The 24,277-nt window shown below is 33.3% G+C and overlaps 2 protein-coding genes and 1 non-coding gene across 3 annotated transcripts; 2 read left to right on the top strand and 1 right to left on the bottom strand.

Annotated features, from left to right (window-relative positions):
• Nucleotides 1-5,641: 5,641 nt before the first annotated feature.
• On the top strand, nucleotides 5,642-8,681 carry LOC140969356 (proteasome subunit beta type-1-like). Its single transcript, XM_073430676.1, has 7 exons — nucleotides 5,642-5,822; nucleotides 5,909-6,016; nucleotides 7,073-7,154; nucleotides 7,407-7,536; nucleotides 7,628-7,770; nucleotides 7,859-7,945; nucleotides 8,330-8,681. The coding sequence occupies exons 1-7, from the start codon at nucleotides 5,776-5,778 to the stop codon at nucleotides 8,402-8,404; spliced, it is 672 nt and encodes a 223-aa protein (XP_073286777.1). The 5' UTR covers nucleotides 5,642-5,775; the 3' UTR covers nucleotides 8,405-8,681.
• Nucleotides 8,682-13,017: 4,336 nt separating this feature from the next.
• On the top strand, nucleotides 13,018-13,090 carry TRNAK-CUU (transfer RNA lysine (anticodon CUU)). Its single transcript has one exon. It is a non-coding gene; the product is annotated as a tRNA-Lys (tRNA).
• A 353-nt stretch (nucleotides 13,091-13,443) lies between these two features.
• LOC140969357 (SNARE-interacting protein KEULE-like) lies at nucleotides 13,444-22,530 on the bottom strand. The gene is made up of 21 exons (XM_073430677.1): nucleotides 22,348-22,530; nucleotides 21,771-21,829; nucleotides 20,842-20,923; nucleotides 20,414-20,492; nucleotides 19,320-19,370; nucleotides 19,116-19,212; nucleotides 18,975-19,007; nucleotides 18,585-18,713; nucleotides 17,893-18,084; nucleotides 17,718-17,801; nucleotides 17,550-17,648; nucleotides 17,361-17,431; nucleotides 16,766-16,862; nucleotides 16,410-16,535; nucleotides 16,225-16,320; nucleotides 15,719-15,835; nucleotides 15,536-15,613; nucleotides 14,710-14,924; nucleotides 14,462-14,552; nucleotides 14,263-14,352; nucleotides 13,444-13,757 (listed from the first exon to the last, which is right to left on the bottom strand). The coding sequence occupies exons 1-21, from the start codon at nucleotides 22,418-22,420 to the stop codon at nucleotides 13,704-13,706; spliced, it is 2,013 nt and encodes a 670-aa protein (XP_073286778.1). The 5' UTR covers nucleotides 22,421-22,530; the 3' UTR covers nucleotides 13,444-13,703.
• Between the last annotated feature and the right edge of the window lie 1,747 nt (nucleotides 22,531-24,277).

Genomic DNA, 24,277 nt, shown 5'->3' with positions numbered 1-24,277 from the left:
AAAAAAGTAAAAATCTCAAACTCTCAAAATTATCACACTACACACTTTATAATATTTTTCTCTCAACTCAATTGTGATTTTCTTCACAAATGAGAGATCTATTTATAGAAAATTTTTACAAATAATCCAAAAATAAAATACATCATTACCTACATCATCACACACTAATTTTCAATATTCAACACCTAATTTTACCTAATTTTCAACATTCAACATTCACATTTTCAACACAAATATTTAACACATTTTTAAATAATTTTTCAACACTCCCCCTTGTGATGATGATCATAATGATTGTATACATTACGTGTTTTTATACTGCCTCGTTAAAAACCTTACTAGGAAAAACCCATTGGGATAAAAACCATAGTAAGGGAAAAAGAGTGCAGTCACGTAAACTCCCCCTCATGTTGACACGAACAATTCTTCACAAATTTCGTAGATTGCGCATCCCAATATTATATATGTGCTTTCTGAATATTGTCGTAGGAAGTGCCTTTGTGAAGAGATCTGATGAGTTTTCACTTGATTGAATGTGACGAACATCAATACATTTATTCTTCTCAAGCTCCTTGGTGAATGCGAAGAACTTAGGAGGAATATGTTTAGTTCTGTCGCTTTTTATGTATCCTTCTTTCATTTGAGCAACACATGCAGCATTATCTTCATATAGTATCACAGGCTTCTCGTCGAATGATAATCCGCATGAGATTTGGATATGTTGAGTCATTGATTTTAACCACACACATTCACGGCTTGCTTCATGTAGTGCAATAATCTCGGCATGATTTGATGAAGTTGTTACAAGTGTTTGTTTCTGTGAACGCCAAGAAATTGCAGTGCCTCCACGAGTAAATACATATCCAGTTTGAGAACGTGCTTTGTGTGGATCAGATAAGTATCCAGCATCGGCATAACCAATTATACTTGGATTAGCATCTTTTGAATACAAAAGTCCCAAGTCTGTCGTTCCTCGTAGATAACGGAATATATGTTTAATTCCGTTCCAATGTCTCTTTGTTGGATATGTGCTAAATCTTGCCAATAAATTTACGGCAAAAGATATATCAGGCCTTGTACAATTTGTAAGATACATAAGGGCACCGATAGCACTTAGATATGGTACTTCTGGACCAAGAATATCTTCATCATCTTCACATGGACGGAATGGATCCTTTTCTATGTTTAATGATCTAACAACCATTGGAGTACTTAAAGGATTTGATTTGTCCATATTAAAACGTTTAAGGATCTTTTCTGTATAATTTGTCTGGTGAACAAATATTCCACATTCTTTTTGTTCAATTTGTAAACCCAGACAATACTTGGTTTTTCCAAGATCCTTCATTTCAAATTCTTCTTTCAAGTATGACACAACTTCTTGAATTTCCTTATTTGTTCCAATGATGTTTAAATCATCAACATATACAGCAATAATTACGCATCCGGATGTTGTTTTCTTAATGAAAACACAAGGGCATATTGAATTATTTACATATCCCTTTTTCATCAAGTGATCACTTAGCCTATTATACCACATTCTGCCGGATTGCTTCAACCCATATAATGATCTTAGTAATTTCACAGAATAACATTCTCTGGGTTTTGAACTTTGTGCTTCAGGCATCTTAAATCCTTCAGGGATTTTCATATATATATTACTATCAAGTGATCCATATAAGTAGGCTGTAACAACATCCATAAGACGCATTTCTAAATTTTCAGATACTGCCAAGCTAATCAAATACCGAAACGTAATTGCATCCATCACAGGAGAATACGTTTCTTCATAATCAATTCCAGGCCTTTGAGAAAAACCTTGTGCAACAAGTCGAGCTTTATATCTTACTATTTCATTTTTCTCATTTCGCTTTCGAATAAAAACCCATTTGTATCCAACAGGTTTTACACCTTCAGGTGTAAAGACTATAGGTCCAAAAACATTACGTTTATTTAGCGAATCCAATTCAACCTGGATGACATCTTTCCATTTTATGCAATCCTGCCGATTTTTACATTCACCAAAAGATTTTGGTTCATGATCTTCATTATCATTTATGATGTCGATTGCCACATTATAAGAAAATATATCATCAATTTTTTCTATATCTTTTCGGTTCCATATTTTTCCAGTATTAATATAATTGATAGAGATTTCATGATTCTCGTCAGTTTGTGGTTCTGAATACTACACGTACATTTAATGTACTTGATTGATAATTATCGAATCATTTGTTAAATGTCACAAGAAATTTATATTATATTATATAACACAAAAATTCATCTCATTCTCTACGTGAAACTGATCAACAACCTGATCGGATTCATAAAAAATATTAATTTTATGCTAAAATTAAAGTATTACTTTTTATTTTGAATATGAATCAAGTTGATATATTTTGTTGACATAGATCATTGATATCGTCTCACAAGAAACCTATTTATTATAAAATATGTATAAAAGAAAATGTTTAGGCGTGTTCAACTCCATGTCCACGCAGAATTATCTAGGTAATACATGCACATCTTGATTTTAATGAAGATTGAAATAATCAAAGGAATATAATCTTGATTCCTGATATTCAGACAATTTTTGAAGAAAAATACTTTTTTGATAGCGTTTTTTTGGGGGGTTGTAGTCGACGGAATTAGTGATTCCTCACGAGAAAATTTAAAATTTTATTCTTATTTTAAAAAATTCGAGACCCAATTAACTTTTATTGTAAAAATCAACATTTTCGAGTCCACCTCATTACGTTGTCATCTTGACTGGGTCTTGATAAAACATTAATCACTTTCATTAAGTATTTTTGGAAAATTATTCAAATCCCATGTTAATGTATATTCGAAATTTCAATTTGATTGTTTTAAAAATTTTAAAAAAAATTATGTTGAGAAAAAATTTAATTTAATAATGATGGCCTCGATATAATTAATCCAAAAATTTGAGGCGATATGATTATTTTCTAAAACTTGAGGACATCTCCAACCTTGCACCGAAAAATCATTTTGGTGCAAGATTGATTGCTCCAACGGGGGCGTTATCTTTTGCACCAAGATAATGCCTCACCCTCCCTCGCTCTAAATTTGGCGCAGAGAAAAACTCTACGTCAAATTTGGTGCAATAATTTTCATTTTTTTAATAAAATTATTTGTTTTTGATAATTATTACTAATGTATAAATAATAATTTAATACTTGTTTTATTAATTTAATAATTATATATTTAACATAAAAAATTTTATTATAATTATTTATTAATTTTATAAGTAAATGTTTAATTATTGATTTTTTTAATATTTATTTATTTATGTTAATTATTAATAAGTAAGGAATATTTCGACAATATTTTTTTTGGTGTAAGATTTAAAATAAATAGATTGAAGATGAATGTTATATTTGATGCAAAAATCATAATATTTTAATGTAAAATTTGTTTTAAAATAAATTTTGTGATTGGATAGATGACAAATCAATTAACCACTTTGCAATTTTATTTGTGGGACATCGTGAACTGAAGTCAAATTCTATCAAAGTCTCTCCATCATAATTAACTATGACGTTGTGCCCATGCTTCCATCATAACTATGACGTTGTGCCCAATAATTTAATTCAGGAATATTTTTTAAATTATTATTTTTCATAAATCTCCACGTCAATTTGAGGTGTATTTAGATGACTACAAAACATTACATGATTTCTAACAATTTGGTGCATTTATTATCAACCAACAAATATATATTAATTTTTTTACGTCAGATTTTTTTAAAATTCCAGTTTATATTAAAATTATAATAATATTTTATAAAATGTGTGATATAATCATTTTAAAATTTAAAAATTATAGATTAAATAAAGCAATATTTTATCGGGAAATGTTAGAAATAAGATGAGAGTATTTTTTGTATCAAAAGACTCTTGTGATACGGTCTAACGAATCTTTATCTGTGAGACGGGTCAACTTTACCGATATTCACAATAAAAAATAATACTCTTAACATAAAAAGTAATATCTTTTTATGGATGACCCAAATAAAATATATGTCTCACAAAATACGATCTGTGCCATCAAAAGATAGACAATGACATTGCTACTAATTTCCATTCAAATTTAGACAAAATAACTCTTGGAAATGAATGTTTTGAATGCTCTAGAAACATTTGGAATTTTAATTCATTTGGTGGCTGTTGTTTTTTTTTTCTTTTTAATTATAATACACCGAACACCTACTTCAATCACGAAACAAGTCATTTTATTTTAATCGTATATATAAAATGTAAGTTTGACAAAAATTACTCATAAAAAATCCAAGCACGGCAAGTAACTCTGTGCATTTTCAAGCCTTTAAATCGTGGGTTGGATCAAAATATAATTTTATTTTAATCGTGTTGAAAAATTATTTAAAAAATGTGAAAAATATTTGTGTTGAAAATGTGAATGTTGAATGTTGAAAATTAGGTAAAATTAGGTGTTGAATATTGAAAATTAGTGTGTGATGATGTAGGTAATGATGTATTTTATTTTTGGATTACTTGTAAAAAATTTCTATAAATAGATCTCTCATTTGTGAAGAAAATCACAATTGAGTTGAGAGAAAAATATTATAAAGTGTGTAGTGTGATAATTTTGAGAGTTTAAAAGATTAAACATTGACTCGAGGTTGGAAAATTTAATCATAAAGTTCCACGTTTGAAACCATGTCATTAACCATCCTCTTATTATTAATTATTATAAGTAAATCACCATGCTTAGGAGGCAGGTCATATGTTAGCCGGGTAGGCAATATCTAAAGTTGGTGAGAATCTACGAGAAAGGTCACCAGAAGCCGAGCAGTTGAATGCCAGGACGTCTTCTCCCCCGGCTATTGGATGCCCGAGCTCTCGTACAATCTTCAGGGAGATTTTGCTACCAGACCACCTCGATATGAGTACCACACTCAAGTACGTCAGTAGGATAGGGTGTAGGCGGTCGTCCTATCTATGGTACTAGGAGGTTGACAAAATCAGACAGGCGGGATGTGACTAATATGAGATTTGACTTGTCAAGATATAGGGAACAATCAGCCGCCCTACTATAATTAGTAGGTAGCACGAAGAACGAGATCATCATTACTTCTCCTATTATAAATACCATGTGCTCTCTTTGCATTAAGGACTGTTTCATTTTATTGCCTACACTCTTACACCAATATCACAACCATCACTTGATTACATTGGTCTTTTGTTGAGTCATTCACTGACTTAAGAATCGGAGTGGCTACGCCGGACACTTCTCCGGCGCCCATTCACGAGATCATCTCCTTGTCTGCAGGTCACAGGGAAAGCCGTATCTCACACTGCTCTTATTCCCTTCATTATCTTGATAGCAGATCCGGTGGAGCATCCGACCCGACTCATCCATTTCACCCGGATTGCATCAATATATATAAAATTATATATAGAATAAATTTTAACTAAATAACGGAGGTATGCATGGACGCAAATTTGAGGAGGAAAGAATAAAAAGCAGTGATTTTAATGAGAGAAAATAAATCAAAAAAATTATTTCTTAATTCTGAATTGAAATTCTGGAAAGTTTGATATAGGCCCAGCTTACTTGGTTTGCGAATACTCCACACCGATTGGAAAATCGGTTTTCTGGAGCCCAACAACAGGTGTCAGGCCCACATAGCCCACTTACTGTTTCTTGAGAAGAAAGACATTGGGGTGCCATAGCTCAAAACGTCGATTCGATTCACATCAATCTTCGCGTCTCTCTGATTATTCGGAAATCGGCATGACGAAGCAGCGAGCGAATTGGTCTCCGTACGACAACAATGGAGGGTGATTAAAATCCTAGTTCAGTTTTTCGAGAAACCCAACTTCGCTTTCGATGCTAATGTTCTGTGTATCTTGATTGCTTTGTACAGGACGTGTGTTGCGATTGCCGGCGCTGATTACTGTGTGATTGCGGCCGATACTCGAATGTCCACTGGATACAACATTCTTACGCGCGATTACTCCAAAATTATTCAGCTGTAAGTACAGTTTTCTGCTTATTTAATTGATTTGAGGCTATGATTGTTTCTGCTGAGAAGCTTTAATTGAAGCTCATAGTAAAAAGATCCGATTTTTACCTTTATATAATGATTTTGTGCTCTAATGGATCCGTTTGTTAGAAGGCTTTAATTTCTAACATGAAGCCTATTTGGTGAAGGTCATTATGCTGAACTATTTTGTTTACAAGATGTCTTAGTCCGGTTTGAAGATAGCTTAATAGATAAATAGTAGAAAGATGTTCATTTTGTCCTACAAATAATGCGGATGATGCACACCATGCACGCGGTCTAGTTTAATTTTGCTTTTGTTTTTTGTTTTGTTCTACTAACCTAGATACTTATTATGCACATATACTTACTGTTTATTCTTTTAAAGATATGGAAAATACTCTCTGCGGCCTTGCTATTTATTATCTGTATGAAAGCATATTAATTAAGAATTGAAAGCGCAATGTTGTGCAACGGAGTCACGGACACAGCGCAAGGCGAGGGTTGCATTTTACTGAATTGATATCCCTAAGGGATGATGTGCTATAATCTAAATATGTGAAGAAAACATACTTTGTGAAAATAAATTATTATTACCTAGCATTTTATTTCAGATTTATATCTCAAAGTTTTAGATGCACTCAAATGGCATCTTAATAAGCCTTCACAGTTGAAGCACGTGATTCATTTGGAGGACCGGACCTAATACTCAGCCCTTCGTTGACAGACAACCTGTGGGCTTTTAATGACTATGTATATAAACATAATGAATTGACATTCAAGTACTAGTCATTTAATCTCTGTGTAATTCCTTTATCATGGAGCCTTCACAAGGAGGTTCCATGATGGAACAATATTTCTGCAACTAAATGCGGAGAGTGTTTCTTTTACTTTTATAATTCAATAGGATATCATATCCAACTTTCTTTTATTTATCAATACACGGCGATCTCAATGCTTACATGTTCGTTTATTTTTTCAGTGATGCTTGCGTAGTAGATATCTTATTTCTCCAATAATATATGCTTTTCGTTTCTTACCATGCAGGGCAGACAAATCTTTGATGGCCTCTTCTGGCTTTCAAGCAGATGTCAGAGCTCTGCAAAAGGTTTTGGAAGCTAGACACCTGGTGAGTTATTGAATTGTTTCGTGTGTTTAAATTTTGAATTTATTGTTAATTTATGGTACATTTATCAAGTAATAATAAACTCCCAAAGAGGGCAAAAGTACGCATCTTAATTATGGGGGCATGGTGAGACATCATGTATGGTTGGAGAAGTAATCTGAACTTTCTTAAGATTTAATACGAGTTAGATGTTGTTTAACAGAGAGTTTTTGGACTGCTATCTTTGAACTTTGATAATAATTATTTGACTTATAGATTTATCAGCACCAACATAGCAAGCAAATGAGCTGCCCTGCAATGGCTCAGTTGCTCTCTAATACCCTGTACTACAAACGTTTCTTCCCGTACTATGCTTTCAATGTCTTGGGTGGCCTTGACCATGAAGGTTAGTCTTAATCTTATTTCACTTGGGTCATTATCTCAATCTTTATACTGAATCAATGTCTATTTCTTTCAATCTTCCTGAAATCCTGAAGGAAAGGGCTGTGTCTTTACGTATGATGCTGTTGGATCTTATGAAAGGGTTGGATATAGTTCCCAAGGTTCTGGTTCCACCCTTATAACACCATTTCTGGACAACCAACTGAAGTCTCCCAGTCCTCTTTTATTACCAGCAAAGGTGTGATTTTGATGATAGTCTGTTTCAGCATTCTTGTGGATCTTTTTTTTTCTGTATCTTCAAATTAAAAAAAAAATGGTTACTACAGGATGCGGTTACTCCGCTTTCGGAGTCTGAAGCCATTGACTTGGTGAAAACTTGTTTTGCATCAGCAACAGAGAGGGACATATATACGGTAGGCTTGTTTCCATTGCTCTGTCGCTGATCTGCTTGGTGAGAATAGGAACTTAACTATTAATGAGTGAATTTTCGTGCAAATTCTTTATTCGTCAATAATAGAAACAGAGGGTCCTTGTGCAGTAAACAGTGAATCAAATTTAGATGACCCAGTAAATAACAAAAAACAAAGTTAATTAGTTGCTTCATTGTTTGGAAGGTAGTTGGAAGTGGCTTTTCTGTTATCATGTGAATCTGTTTGCCATTTTTGAGTAGGGATTATCAAGTCTTTTCTGTCCTATGAGCTTCAAGGGTTTCCGATGTTCATTTTTTGTCTATATACCAAAAAAGAGGGTTAACAGTTCCCCTCCACACTTCTGAACTTGCTAATATGGCTTTGCAGGGAGACAAGCTGGAAATAGTCATTTTAAATGCTGCAGGCATACGACGCGAATACTTGGAACTCAGGAAAGATTAAGTCCGCATTCCTGTTACTCACGTCCATGTTATAACCTTAAACGGGAGATTGAAAATGCTTGGGATACCCTCACTTGAGGAGGGTCATCGCTGCATAATTTACGTTTTCTTGGATTCTGTATGTACTTCTTGCCTTAGTGAAGTGTGTCCTTTAATGGAACTTTTGCTATATTTGCATTAATTAGTGTTTAAACTTTTAATCCGAGGTGCATGTGATAGATAACTGCTGATTGGCACCCGCCCATTCTTACTGGAAAGTCATGCACTATTTACAATGAGTCTTGTGCAACAGTCTTGACATCTCTCCTAAAAAATTTTGGTTTGTTGATTTTATCTGTGCCACCAACCTGAAAAACCAGTTTTTTTGGCTATCGCCAGGTCACTTGAAAATCTCGAGTTAAAGTTGATCATACCAGGAATTGCAGCGAAGAAAAAAAAATGTAGAAAAATAGAAACCCTGTTGGCTAGTGATTGCGAGGTCCAATTCTTCATGGAAAGGAACCCGATTAGAGTGATAGCACATGCCTCTATCACAGGGCTTTCTTTAATAATTAATTTAATTTCTTTTTTTTCCCCAAAATTAATGTACCCAGTGGACTACCGCAAAACCCCACAATTTGCAGGTCCGTCCCCGTTATGCAGCAGATGCTACAGCTTTTTAAAGCCGCTCACATTTATTTGTTTCCACAAAAAAATTTTTTGTCGATCAACGTTTGTTTTTTTGACAAAAATTGGCTATAAAAGTCAATATAAAAATTCATTTTTATTCACCCAATTTATCATCATCAGTATTATTATTAGAGTAATGGTACATATATAACACTTACTACAACACATAAAAGTCAATATAAAAATTCATTTATCCAAATCTGATGATAAATTCAATACAAAATCTCATAAGATAATGATAAAATTTTACAATATAATTGTTATAAATATCGATGAACGATGTTTTTGTCATACTTTTATTATTATTATTAAGTCAATGCCACGCCCACCCTGTTTGTACCTTACAAAGTTACAACAGAATCAAAATCATAGATTAATTGTAATGTAAAAGCATGAAATATAGGAATATTAATTAAGGTAGTATTAATTAAATTTGCTGATTGTGTCTAAGAAATGTGGTGTGGCATGGGTTTTAGGTTCCTCGATTTGGTTATGGTTTGAACCGATTTTTCCAAAGTTTTTTTTTTTTATACGAACCGATTTTTCCGAAGTTTATTCCTTTAAATTTCGTCAGTTGGATTTGTAAGGTATTATGCTATAGAAATTGTTCTCGACTTCCCTAGTCCCATTTTTAGGAGATAATTCCAATTTCAATATCTGGTTCAAGTTGTACAAAAGATTGCATTATCATCTTATTCAAATATATCGATTTATGTTTTTTATATTATAAATCATTTATCATCTCATCAATGAACCAAACAATATCTAACGCCCTAATCCAATCTAATTACAGTCATACACTTACTTAGGGCCAGTATGTCATTTCTATACAAATACATAAAACTACTGATAGTAATTTAATGAAAAATTTTAGAAGTACTAGTATTTTGTGGCAATCAATGTGTGTCATATTAATTGTTTTTTTGTGTAAAAAATATGTATTGTTTTATTATGATATTATATTTATAGATAAAATAAGATTTACTGAAATTATTTGAACTTTTAGATAAATAAAGATAAGTTAGATAAAAAATCGAAAAAATAGAAACATGCACAAAAATGATTAATAAACAAACTCAAACAAAGTTAGCTGACAAATTACAAATATTATGAATTTTAAAACTGTAAAGAAACTTTGGTGTCATATTGAAATACCAAAATTAGTTGGCAGAAATTTGTGTGAAATGGTCTCACTGGTCATATTTCGTGAGACGGATATCTTATTTGGGTCATCCATGAAAAAATATTACTTTTTATGCTAAGAATATTACTTTTTATTGTGAATATCGGTAAGATTGACTCGTCTCACAGATAAAGATTCGTGAGATCGTCTCACAAGAGACCTACTCAAATTAGTTAGTATGAAGTGTTAAGTTTAATTATAGTATAGTTATAATAATTTATAATTAACACATTTCAAAATTTAAGCCTCCACCATAAGACCAATAGTATGAAGCAAGCACCTCATTGGTGGATACTGAGGTCAGCACAAATGATATAATTTAAGCCTCCACCATAAGACCAATAGTCTCCAAATATTTTGGAATGGAGACTCTCATGGTTTAAATGGTATAATCATTCATAGAGAGTTTGTAATAAACTTTTAGTAAATAATTTTATTTGGCACCAACTACTCCAGTATTAGGGGATGTAGCTCTTGTTGTATGTCTCTACGAAATTTCTTCGAATCTCTTTCTTCGATATCCGAATCAGGTCCACGACTTGATTACTTGTTTCTCTTCTAATTTGCACTAGAAAGTATAGAAGATATTTTGCGTAGAGATAAAACACGAAAAATAAATCGACTCAATACCTATTATTTAGGACATGCCGAATTTTTCTTGCAAGAGAAATATAAAATTTCGAGAGATGAAAATTTTTGTTGTCGAAAAGTTTCCACCGAATGCATGCATCTAATATAAGAATAAAAAATCCTTATTTTAATACTAATATTCCTTTTACTTAATTAATTAGATTAATTAAGTTAATCAAAGATTCTTATTGCATGCCATTCATGGTCAATCTCGAATTAATACATAAAATTTGAGAATATTATGCATCAATATTATTTTGCTTTATGTGCAAGTTTTTTAAAATTATGGTATCATTAATATTTCCATATTACATAAATCAATACCATATTTAATAAAAAGTTAATGGCTATATTTTAATTCATTAAAATATAATTTAATTATTAAAGCTCATTTGAACTTTAATAAATTAGCATGATGAACTTATACTCTTACAAACCCACGATCCATGCTCCCATTACATTAATCTCATCATAATATCGATCGGCGATCAAATATCATCGATGTGACAATTTCAACTTGTTCGTTATTATGACTCACACTTTAATTTCGAGATCACCAAGTCTAAATAAGGCATGTACACTCTCTTTGACTGTTGTAGCAGTCATGCTCTCAAAATTTATATAAGCTTTTATAAACTTTATTTTTAAGCTTATCGATTGATCCTATCAAACTTATTTATTTTAAATTTAACTCACTGAATTTATTATCTCAACAGGAACAAGTAAACAAGTACTTGTGCGACCCTCAATGGTTCAGGGATACAGCTAACCGTGAGTTCACAACTCTTTGTGATTCAGGACAATTTCTTTTATTCGGGCTTACCCTAATTTACCCATTCCATGCATCAACATTTGATCATGAGAATGTCAGAAATCATTTTCTGATTAAACCCATCGAATCATGGTAAGAGCGTTTAGTAGCATCGCCTCATGATTCCCTAGGCATCACTGATAGTGTCTACAAGAACCAGTCGTTCATGATTAACGTACAGTACGGTCCTTTCTTTTCATATATCTCGATCGAATCTGCAACTATTGGTTCATCGAAGGTTGCATATTAAATTTGATAACCATGTGATACAATCATGAAATATTCATAGTGTTATTGCATGCACAACTAGAAAACTCTTTTCCTAATGTACATCTCATACTCTGACCAGATATTTCATGCACTACTATTTTGTTAGATCACATAGGATATCCACACACATAGGTGAGCGATGAATCCCCGACTGCAATGCACTGCTCTTACACATTTTGCAATTGCACCCAACCTCGCCACCTTGTGACCCTCGCGGAGTCGGTAAACGAGTCAAAGTACAATCTTAGCATGTAGAGCCTCGGTGTTGTCCCAGGTCGTAAGGACTAATCATGTACAATCACAACCACAAACTTTTCCTCTCGGTGAATGACAACCACTTGGAAAGTTCGAGAGATGGTTGTTCAGTACAATCATCATATGATTACACATCTGCATGATTGGACGTCTATATTTCCTTGCCATGAAACACGATACACAACATCACAGATGTTAGTCTCAATCTCAAGCGATCTTTATCCTTGTTTTAGGCAGCTGAATCGACTAGGAACGGATTTAGAATATACAGTGTTTACAAATGAGTTTCAAGATCGAATTACGATTCATTTGTATTAAAATATAATCAAAAACTTTATATATGTTGATTGCATGGGTATACAGATAATGTAAAATGAAAACATGAAAAGTTAAATTATTAAAATAAAGATGGTTTATTACACTTGAGTCAATAAATTCCATATCCAACAATTGGCTTATAAACATATACTCTAACAACTTTGTGGTCTCTATGAATGTTATGTACACCACTAGTTATTGTGGTCCTCTTTTGGAGCACTTGGCTTGAATTTTACTTGTACCAAAGTCATTGTTGTAGCTGTTTATATTAAAAAGATGTATTTTTAAGTATCTCATGCTTTTACACTCAAACTTGAACAATCATCCTTAATGCTGCACGTGCGGACTTATATTTAGCTTTGAGTGACTGGCCAAACACGATGTATCGAAGGGGAAGAACTGGAACTGATGATAAGAAAATAATGCTTCAAATATTTAATCTTATAAATATAAATAAACTAGGGTACGAGCAACAGCTGCCCGTCTAGCTCAGTTGGTAGAGCGCAAGGCTCTTAACCTTGTGGTCGTGGGTTCGAGCCCCACGGTGGGCGCTCTTTTTCCTCGTTGTTTTCTATGCAAAATGTAATGTAATCGCGTTTCGAAGCTGCGCCTTTCTTTGAATCAGGTTTTTTCCCCCCCTAATATGTATGTATTTATATATAATTATACACGACGACACATAATTGTGGCATCAAAAATCTATATCCAGTTTGTTAAACATGTAATGAATATAGACTTGCTAGCATATTGTGAAACATTCAAAAGTATTCTTCATAGATGAAGCGATAAATAATATATTCAATTAAAGAGAAACCAAGATTTACATCAATTATCCATAGAAAAAATAGTGCATAAATGGGAATTCAATTCTAAATGCACGTTAGGATTTCTCCTTAGAAACATGTTGAGCAGGAACAATAAAAAACACTCATGGAGCCAACCATTTGGCTGTTTCATATACAGATTACATCATGAACATTGTTTTCGGAACAAGTTAGGTTTAACAAATGCACGAAACAGGAGACCATGAATACTGGCAGCACCAGGGTGCCTGATCCGCACTATAGCATCAACCGTTGATTTGGAATGCCATGGTAGTGGCGCAAATTGGATGAATCTGCTGCTCTTCAAGAAAACTACGTCTTGCAAGTGCTTAATGACCCTTTAAATTCTAATGCCATCTATAGAAAGTTCCTTTTCTGACAAGAGTTTAAGTTTCTGCAGAACAACACGAGAGTGAAAATTTTAGAATTACAATTCATCAAAATATTTGATAATGTAAATAAGTTGCAGATGGCATTTCAAATTCACGGTTCTGTTGTTGGATAATGGAATGACATCTCAATCCAAGGTATCATGATCAAGAAAGACATGTGAACACCGATTTTTTTTCCGCTTGAAAACAAAAGCGTTACCAAACTGCTTCTACTATCTCTTGCATAAAACAAGCAACGGGAAGACAAAATTGAAAATAACTACAGTTTGATTCTTGCCACCTAAATATCAGATGTTCAGTCGAAATACTTCCTTGTAAAGCTCTAATCCCTTAGGAAGGTAGAACTGCACCGACGGTATCAAATCAGCTATTTATTTTCCCAACTGTCCTTCTATCAAACTTTAACTCATGCATATTTGCTTTGCAATAAAATTTGTTTTATTGCTGACAGTTTGAGCCTAAAAGGACTAATGAAAAGAAATGGAATGCGGGGAATGCAATGTTTACCGTAATATATTGAGGTGGATCATCCATACTAGTTGTACCAAGGACTACTTCTCTCTTTAATTTTGTTGTAAGTTTATGGCATACCCTCAGCTGAGTACAAAACAGAAACAAAGTCATCCGCATAAACCCTACACTGCAAAACTAAAAGCTGAAATAGCACCTAAAGAAAAAAAAAGAAGAAAAAAAACAGAGGTTTTACCTCAGATCTAGTTGCCCCGCCAATTATGAATACGAAAATGCGCTGTCCCATCTTCTTGAAGTCACCAGATGCATTTCTCAAAACCGAGTCGCTGGGAAACCATAGCATAGAAGAAAATCAAAAGAGTGGATTGTTTCTGAATGGTGCAAAAGTATGATATAGATCTAAATAAGGATTCAGATGAGCAAGAATTATCCTCCGAGACAAACCAATATTTTAGAATCACCATAAAATTAAAGGTGGTTTACCTTGAATATCCATCATCGGATGAGCGAGGTCGGGCCCATGTTGCAGTTCGTCTTGATCTCATAGAGTGTGGAGCAGTAGATTGACCTGTTCTAGCTGATGCTGCTTGTGAAGCTACACCAGCCCGTTCTTTCCCATTACCTGGAGGACTAGGATTATTCATGCATTGAAACTCATCCTTTGGCAATTCTCCTTTACTCAACTGTTCAATTAATTCCTGAAAAAAAAACTGAATCAAAACACTTCATCTATTTAACACCCGCAAATAAGCAAAGGATTTTGAAAGCTACCATGATTGTGGTGGGATATATAATTGATTATGATGCATTATGTAGTCAGTCATTATCAGGTTAGGAATCTGAGGCTACTTGCATTCAAATACCATCTATTTTCAGGTGAACTCTCCACTTCTTTTAGTGGAAGTTTATTCAGTCATTTAATGTGGTGTCGAATTGTGTCTACTTAGATGTTGTATGGTGTCATTTCTGCATATAAAACGGGTTAAAAATGCTAGGAATATTTTTATCATTACTCATGAAGTCACAAAATAGTATGACAACGAATTTCTGAGAAAATATTAGCAGAATAACAATGTCAAGATGTTATTGGAAGAAAACAATTATTAAGGTAAACACTTTATCAAAATCATGGAACTTTCCCACCCCATCATGGTTATGACAGCACCAACACATGCAGTCACACTCTCACGAAACTGATAGCACAAAAATTATGATAATTTTCACAGTACAATTCATTGCAGATTCTAAATATTCTGTATATATTTTCTATTCAAACTCAAGCAGCATGTACTGTGATGATAAACGAAACCTCTATGACGGGATAAAAGCGAGAAAGTGCCCATGTCTCGTCCTCTCCAGTCCGATCCTTTCTTGCTGCTTGCTTCCTCTAATAAGCAAACAAAACTAGAGACTATCAGGGATAGGCCTCAGTTATAGAATGATGCCATGGTTCACCAGTAGCTATATGCAGTTGTCTAGTGAAAGGAAATACCTTTGCCGAATCAAACTTCAGAGAGAAAGTCCCATGTGAAGTCTTTTTTGCATCTGTTCCTTCAAGCAATTTCATATTTTTCACGGCCTTCATGTCCTCACATGATAATTTTGCCAACTGAAGAAACAAAAGTTTTCTTGATATAAAATTTATCCAGGGAATAAAATTCCCCTCCAAGCTCGACAAACCAACATCAAACTTTGCTCTAAGGCAACTTCAATGCATGGACTTCATTAATTTTACTACGAGGTTAAGTGGTCAGGCTTCCACATGTGCCCAAATTGATGGAAAGTATTTCTTAAAAAGATAGTTTTTAATACTTAATTCATCTTTAAGTAGTTTCAAAAAAGTCAAGAATCAACTCAAAATTTATAATATCATGAGAAAAGAAATGAAATCCATATCAGTCTAAAATTTTAATAAGTAGAATCTGTCATTGACACGTGTTCAAAAGTTTATATGCAAGTCCAAGGTATACAAATGTAAATTATCTCTGAAAGAAGAACCTGCATCAGTTTTAATGCTTTGTCACCCTCGAACTTTTCTGGATATACAGAAGCATACATCATCATGAGCCTCAATTTATTCTCACACATTCCTTCCTGCAAGCGAAACAAATTATTACTATGATAGAGGTGAACCAAGAATGTAGTGGCTTGAAGGATTGCCGGATACAGATGGTAAAAATCACCTGCTTTGTTCGTAGAAAATTAATCACTTCCTTCGTTCCTGCATCTCCAAATATAAGATCTTGTTCAAGTTGTCCAAGGTCTCGAAGACCCGAGTCTCTGATAATTTTATTAAGTTTCCCAGCAATCTGATAGAATGATGCAGAATTCGAGTGATCAGAAGAAAAATATTAGAATTCTGTCTATCTATCATAGCGACATGGTGTAAAGGTGAAATCATGAGGTAAATTTGCCCAATGTTCCCTGCTTCTTTAAGAGTAAAAAGCTTTCAAGGTTCAAGTTGTGTCTCAGGTCACATGAAGTACATTAAATTGATTAACAAGAGTATTCCGAGTTCATCTTTGAAGGAGAAGCAAACCTCGACATGGAGAGAGAGTTTCTCCATCTGTTCATTATACTGCGGCAATGACTGAACCATTTTCTGCAGATCTCTAGTGGATAACTCACCCCCATCTCTACGCACAAGCAGACTTGAGAATTAGATATTGAAAAATTATAACAGATACAAGGCCAAAATTTTAAAGTATAATAAATTAAAATCTAACTTATAATATCTTATTTATCTTGCTGAAATGACATTGACCGAAGCTGATCCTGTAAAAGTATGTAAGAAAATTAAGCGTAATAACTTTTCAGATCTGGATTGTGATAGATTGGTTTCAGCCCAAGTTTTAGACGTAGTTTTTTTGTTTATAAGAATCTCAAGTATTTTATATTTGTTGTCCTGATTTTCCATTAAATTAAGTTTCGAATTCTATTTCGTTAATGATGATGCCATTCATCATCTAAATCCCACTCTACAAAAGCAGCATTTCAGAAACATGAAAAAATCCAATAGTGACTATGTGATTCCAAAGTTCACTCACTTTCTGCTTTGACTTCAAGACTACGAAAACATTTTCATACTAATATATCATGGCAAAAAAAATGTACACGCATTTAACATCACAAACCTCTGTTGTAATTGTGCTGCTTTGTTCTTTGAAACAAAATTTGACATTTTTTCATGTAACCGCTCACTTGCCTGAAAATTTCAATTTGATAAAGCCCATCGACACACGAATAATAAGTAGTTGAAAGGATCATTTGTATATTAAACTTTCATGAGACTGGACAGAAAAATTTGAAGTAAAAGATAGCACCTCTGCTATGTGAACATGACGGAGCTCAAGCCAGACAGGATCGTGATCTTCCAAAAGGACTTCCTTTCTTTCAGGCTGACCACCTGATTTGCTTGGAACCTTGCATACATTATATGCATTGAAAAATGTTCCCAGGCATCAATGAAATTTGTGTACAAAAATAGTTACCTCATGGACGTATTTATTTCCATCTAGGTCAAGCAGATCATGACACATTGCATCATAGGTCCATTCATGAATTATAGGAGCAATCTGAAACAACAATTCCATCGATTAGTTCAATAGGAAAAAAATTTATAAACATAAATGTGTTGCCTGGTTTTAAGCAGATAAATAGTGACACCTGATCAACTGATCTGTCCACTATAAGTAATTCACACGTTTCTGTTTGAGGAAAGTTGGGGATTGAAGATTTATACATCGATATGTTGTTCCAAATTACTGCAGCAAGCTTAGTAGGAACTAAGTCACGAGTCGTGGTCATCATGGAATCTTCAAGTCCCTTGGCAGCTTTATATCTCACAAAAGGATATTCCTGAAATTGAAAAGGATAGTCTCGCATGAGATAAAAAAACAAATGATGAACATGCACTCAATATCATTTCAACAATTTTTGACATATTTCTTGTCCTTTTACGTTCTTTACCCTTGGTTTTCCTTTTGATTATTTTAGTTCTCCCCTAAGTAACACAACACCATGATTCAAGATCAGGTGATCTGGAAATTGTGTAAAACTATTCCACTAACAAATTGTGTGAACAGTTAATCTCTACAAACTAGTAATAGTAACTGTATACTATTGCCAAAACACTGGCAGGTCAAAAAACTTAAACTATTTTTATACCTACAAAAGATTATATAGCACATATGAACTCCCATCTCTCCGTTGGTATTGGTAATAGTTAAATTTATAGCACTTACCTCTCCTATGAGAAATTGAGATGGTGAAAGAATATAAGCAAAATGGAATTTTCTAAATTTCCAAGGAGGTACGTTGATGGATCTAGTAAAGCACGCTGATGTTTCTGTTGGTACCTTTAATGATGCAAAAACCGTAGCAATTCTTGTTGCCATTACATTCAAGCATGCATCAAATCTGCGAGAATTTCCAGAATCGTCACCATAAAGTTCTTCTAGGGCCATTTCATGATCCGTGATGAATCCCTGCAAATAGAATGCTAAAACTGATGCAGGTTTAGGCATACTTAGCAACCAATTACAATATTGATTGTTCTCAAAAGAAAAATTTAGAAAATCACAAAAATATGACTAGGTAGAACTATTTAGCATGTAAGACCTTTTTCACTGAGCCATGCTAAGTTGCAGATGAAGTGAAGCCTAATTACGTTGCTTCTTGTTTTTACACTTAAAATACTCTTGAGTAGACATGATAAAAATGGGCAAAATGGAATGAGTTACGAATACCTGACCGTCTACAGAGAAGTACTCCAAATTCATCTGCAAAATTTTCCGAAGAACAGACGATTTGTTAAAAATACTCTAGTTATCCATAACGAATATGAGATTAGTAGAGATATTTGATGACAAAACTTGGGAGATGCCAACCTCTCTTAATGCACCAATACGTGGTAAAACACTAGTGTCATTCTTGACGCGAGCAACAAGTTCTTTTGGCACAGATGAACTGAAGTATACATATGCTCTGCAGCAGAAAAATTACCGGTACAAGACAGGAAATTCCAAGTCTCATAAGCACCAGATAGGCAGGAAATAAAAAAAATTAAGTGGAATAAAATTTTGATTGCATACTTCCTGTATAAAGGTTCTCTTCCGGACATGTCAGACAAGAACATTATAACACTGTAAAGTATTCAAGGATTAATAATCAGTTCATGCATTCTCTGCCAAGTCATTCTGAATAAAATATTAATTAAAAGAGGCCATACTGTGAACAAGGTAAAAGGAGCAAATTTAAGTTTTACTTCAATGAGAAAATAAGGAGGAAAATAAAATCTGCCTCAAAAGTATTCCAGCACTAACTGAACTGGATGACAAGTAATTGTTTTTTATCTAGCATAATATTTCTGAGTGGGTCTACTACTGGACACGAATAAAGGACAGTAACATCTTCATACTTAATGCAGCATTTAATGGAAACACAAAGAAGATTAACTCACATATTAAAAATTAAAAATAAATTAAAATGGAAGTTTGAATTTCCATCATCTTCGAGGCGATTTGGAAAAGAAAACATAATTATTATCCAGTAAAAAACCTTTGGCTTTGTTCGTTCTACCTCTCCAATCCAATTCCATTAAATTCAACTCAAAATTCATCATTTTATCTATGCCTTCAAAAACTTAACTCAAAGATATTGTTTCAAATTTTCAATCAAATCAGTGTCTCACATTCTAAATCCATTTCAAGCTATAATTATCACACACTTTTTCTCTCTATATTTTTCAATAATGCTGATTTTATTTCATCTTTTTCACTCACCATTCCACATTTTCAATTTATGCTACATATTGCATCAACATTCAAAAAATATACTAAACATTGAAAAATTACTACTAAAATCCATTTCGTAACTTTTGAGTTAAGTAAAAAATCCAACCAAATTGCACCTCAGCAAGTTTGAGACATTTAGATGGTACATACAATAGATAGTCCAAGTATAACCGTAGAAGAATATGCAGTGAGGGCCAATAATACTTTGTTTACGGTTATACCTGGCATGGGAATGTTGATAACATGATTTAAGATTACTGTTACTCGCAATAAACAATCTAAAGTTATTCTAAAATTCTCTAAGATACTATAATGAAATAAATATAACCAATTTTCCCATCATGTCAAAGTAATTCCTGTGAAAGAAGAGAATACTTAAAAGAGAAGCATACTTTTCTTTTGAAGGTTGAATGAAATATATGGCATCCATTGAAGGCAAAGGTTGTCGCCGTCTATAAAGGTCTTCCACCACTGATAAAGAGAAACGAGTACATCAAATTGTAATGATAAGAACTTGAACACTGATAATGGAGTTTTCGAGCAACTGAAATATGTGTTTTGAAACATTATACCAAAAATATAAGTATATAACATAAGAGAACTAAGCCAATGTAGATTAGCTAACCAATTTGTATAAAAGTAAAATTTAGGAATTCATACTTAAATTTCGAAAAATAGTGTAGTGAAACTTTGTGGCCAAAGATCTTAAAATATATAGATGCAAAAATAAAGCAGAAAATTCCTAGCAAATAATAATGTCATACTGAATAAAAGTGAATCTGCATCTTTCCATATACAACGGCAATGTATGAATGCTTACATGAAACTCCTTGGTCTGTAATATCTGCCATTTTGCAGGAGTGTGACATCACTTTTACTGTAACTTTATCCATGATGAGTACCTGAACACAATCCTGTGGTTAAGTTGAGCATCTTAAAAAGCAAAAGGGCACAGAAAAGAAGATAACAGTGATAAAAAATTTCACTCGTAGTAAAATTTTAAGTTCGCAAGTGATCATGTTTAGGATCTCTAAGATTTATCAGTTATGTCAATACAGGTTATCAGTAAGTGAAACAAGAGTACAAACTGATAAAAATTTGGATCAATCCACTTTTCTAATCGAATCGTAGTGTACTTTGTGAAAGAAAAATTCCAAACAAGCTTGAAAAATTTCATTGGGCTGAAGTGTAAAAACAGAATTTTGTAGTTCATTTCTATTTATAGGTGATACACTCAAAAAAGAAACAATGGTCAGTAGATGAGGAAAAAATATGATTGATAACTTGGTACGGTATAAAGCTCTATTTGTGTGGCCATACATGATCATTAGCATGCGGCTTGATTAACTAAGTCTGTAACCTTCATTTCCATAATTTTGTTGGCCCGATTCTGTGTCTTCAATGCATAATTCTCTTGAGATAGAAGGTAGAAATTATATTTCCCCTAAATTATTTCAAGACACTCTGATCAAAGAAACGTATCACAGTCAAAACAATGTCTATGCGCTGCAGATTTTGGGTTCCCCAAGAATTTGGCTTAGAAGCTCGTTAACTTCAAATTATGCAGATTATTCATGAGTTTTAGTTCTCTTAAACCAGTTACGCATATAATGGCTTTTCATTCGTCTCTGGAAATGAGTTACAATAAGTAAGAGAGCCGATAGAGCGACATAAAAGTATCTTAGCATGAAATGCGAATTAAAAGGTTTCCTCCAAAAGAAACGTAACGTGATGTGAGATAAAACATACCTTCCATGATGATCTTGAATCTCCAGATTTCGATGTTTGGAGCATTTCATACAATAAACCTTCAAAGATTCAGACCAAAAGTACCAATTACGATACTAACTAGTCTTATGTAACCTTCTGAATCAAACATTCACCACTGCCACGCAGGCATGCTCTTGAAAATTAGATAAAGCGTCCGATTACAAATAAACATACAAAATTATAATTTGCATTCGTTTCAACCATTTTTACCAGCTAAATCGGTACCCACTGATGCGATTTACATCTCCTTAAAGCTTCTCATGATCAAAACTGTGTTAGCTAGCCAAACTGAATGGTGATTAAGTCATGAAAACACTATCTCCACGTCTTCTAAACAGAAATCCCCATCTACCTGGCCTAATACGAAACTTTCATTGACCCTATTTTAGAACTCCAAAATCTGTCTCATATCCAAAACACACGAAGTAAATACACTGACAGAGTAAAAAGCACGGACATGAGTCATAACGGCACCGGACATCATAATTTACAAATATATCAATGAACGCGGAGCGAAAATCTAGTCCAAATATGAAGGAAGAAGGGAGGGGCTTACGATCACGGCTAATTTGGCGGAAAGTCTTGTACTCTCCGCCGTGGGAGGAGGTTTCAGAATCCGAAAATGACATTCTATATGACCGCTTTCAGGTGCCGGAGATGAAATCTACGATTTCGAAAATTCCCTGTTTCCTGGACCGAAAGAGAGACAGATTGAGGAAGGTAGCGCGTTTTTGAAGGGGAAAAGGTCGTTATGTTTGTGGGGAAGCATGTTTTGCTCCAACGGTGCAGTTCTAGAAATATTGCATCTTAGCCCTTATACTATTGCACCTCTCTACATTGCCCCTCCCTCTTTTAAATTTTCTATAAATTTTGACTTTACATTAGTCACAAAATAAGTTTTATAAAAGCTATTTGTGATATATCGGTTACTATATCTTTAATTAAATGCGGGCACTCCATTCTAGGATAATATCAATGATACCCACTAGGTCCGGTTCCAGTAGGTGATAACAGTCAAAATGAAGACCTCAAATTTACTATAGACTTGAAATCACGAAAGAAACCGTTAGAAGGGAGCCAGGAGGTTGTCCCGGCATAACTCATCCACCGTTCAAGTCATATACTGTGAATAGAGTGAGAGAGCAGCTAATGGTTCTGCTGAAAGTCAATATAGTGAATCCCGGAATTAGACATTCAAACCTGATATTTATAGAAAGATACATGACCTGTCATGGGTTTTTTACCTTGGTCGAGATGGGCCGAAGGTCCAAAATCTGGTTTGGGCATGATCTTGATGGACCTATTCATAGGTTATCAATCAACTTAAAAAATCTTGGTGTTATTTATTATGAGTAGGTATCGTATGAGATAGTCTCACGGATTTATATTTAAGATGAGTCAATTTGATTAACACTTTAAGTGAAATAAACATTTTTGACATGAAAAGTAATATATTTTTTGTGATTTATTATATGGTACATATATGTCATTAAATTAATACTTATGTATGCACTTAAAAACGGAATGCTCAATGGCAATGCCTCGCATTTGAGTATTTTGAAGTTGACATTAATTTTTTCTTTTTATTTTTATTATTCTTTGTTTTATGGGATTCTAGGCTTCTTTTATTTTTTTCCTTAATTCTTTTCGAGTTGTTCGGGATTGTTGTCAAAAATATTTATTTATTTAATTAAAAAAACATTGTTTACTTTTGTGAGCGGTTTTTATTTTTGTTGGATAAATTATCGAATAAATAATGAATAAATTATTTAAAAATAGGAGTGATAATTGCAATTTTGAAGTGGTCATCCATCTAACCCTTTATACCAAATAATTTTGATTAGTTTTCACGTTATACCCAATCAAGGCAAAATTATATATGTATCACTCCTTCGGTAATTATTCTATTAATTTATCTTTCAAAGCAGGGGTGTAATCGAATATAATCAGATCGAATAATATTAAATAATTATGGCTCGAGTTCAGATCAAATTAAGCATATTCGAATTCGAATTCGAACTCGGCTCGAGCTTTCAATCATTTTGGCTCGAGCTAAGCTTGAAATATTCGAATATATTTATGAACTATTGCTAAGATATTAAGATTCAAGAACTTTGATTGAAAGCTCGAAATGTCCGAAATGTTCAAAATTTATATATATTTATGATATCATTATATTAAAAAAGTAATAAGACTCACAAGCGACTCACGAACAATCAAACAAAATAATTTTAGTTCCAGTTCGCCTCGAAAAAAGGTTCAAACATGTTAGGGTTCGACTCAAGTTCGAAAAGTTTGAATATGAATCAAATATTTATCAAACCGACTCAAAAAACTCGTAAACCAACTCAATTCATTTACATTCATACTCTAGAACACACAAAATGATCTCTATTTCTTATCTTCATTCTTTTAACTAAATATAAAAAATAAACTTTTACTACACTAAATTATAAAATTATTAATAAGCTTAAAATGAAAATTCA

Source organism: Primulina huaijiensis, unplaced genomic scaffold, assembly GCF_012295235.1.
Source record: "Primulina huaijiensis isolate GDHJ02 unplaced genomic scaffold, ASM1229523v2 scaffold41117, whole genome shotgun sequence".
NCBI lineage: Eukaryota > Viridiplantae > Streptophyta > Magnoliopsida > Lamiales > Gesneriaceae > Primulina > Primulina huaijiensis.
Note: the sequence above shows the minus strand (reverse complement) of the source record. Positions and strands in the feature narration are given on the sequence as shown.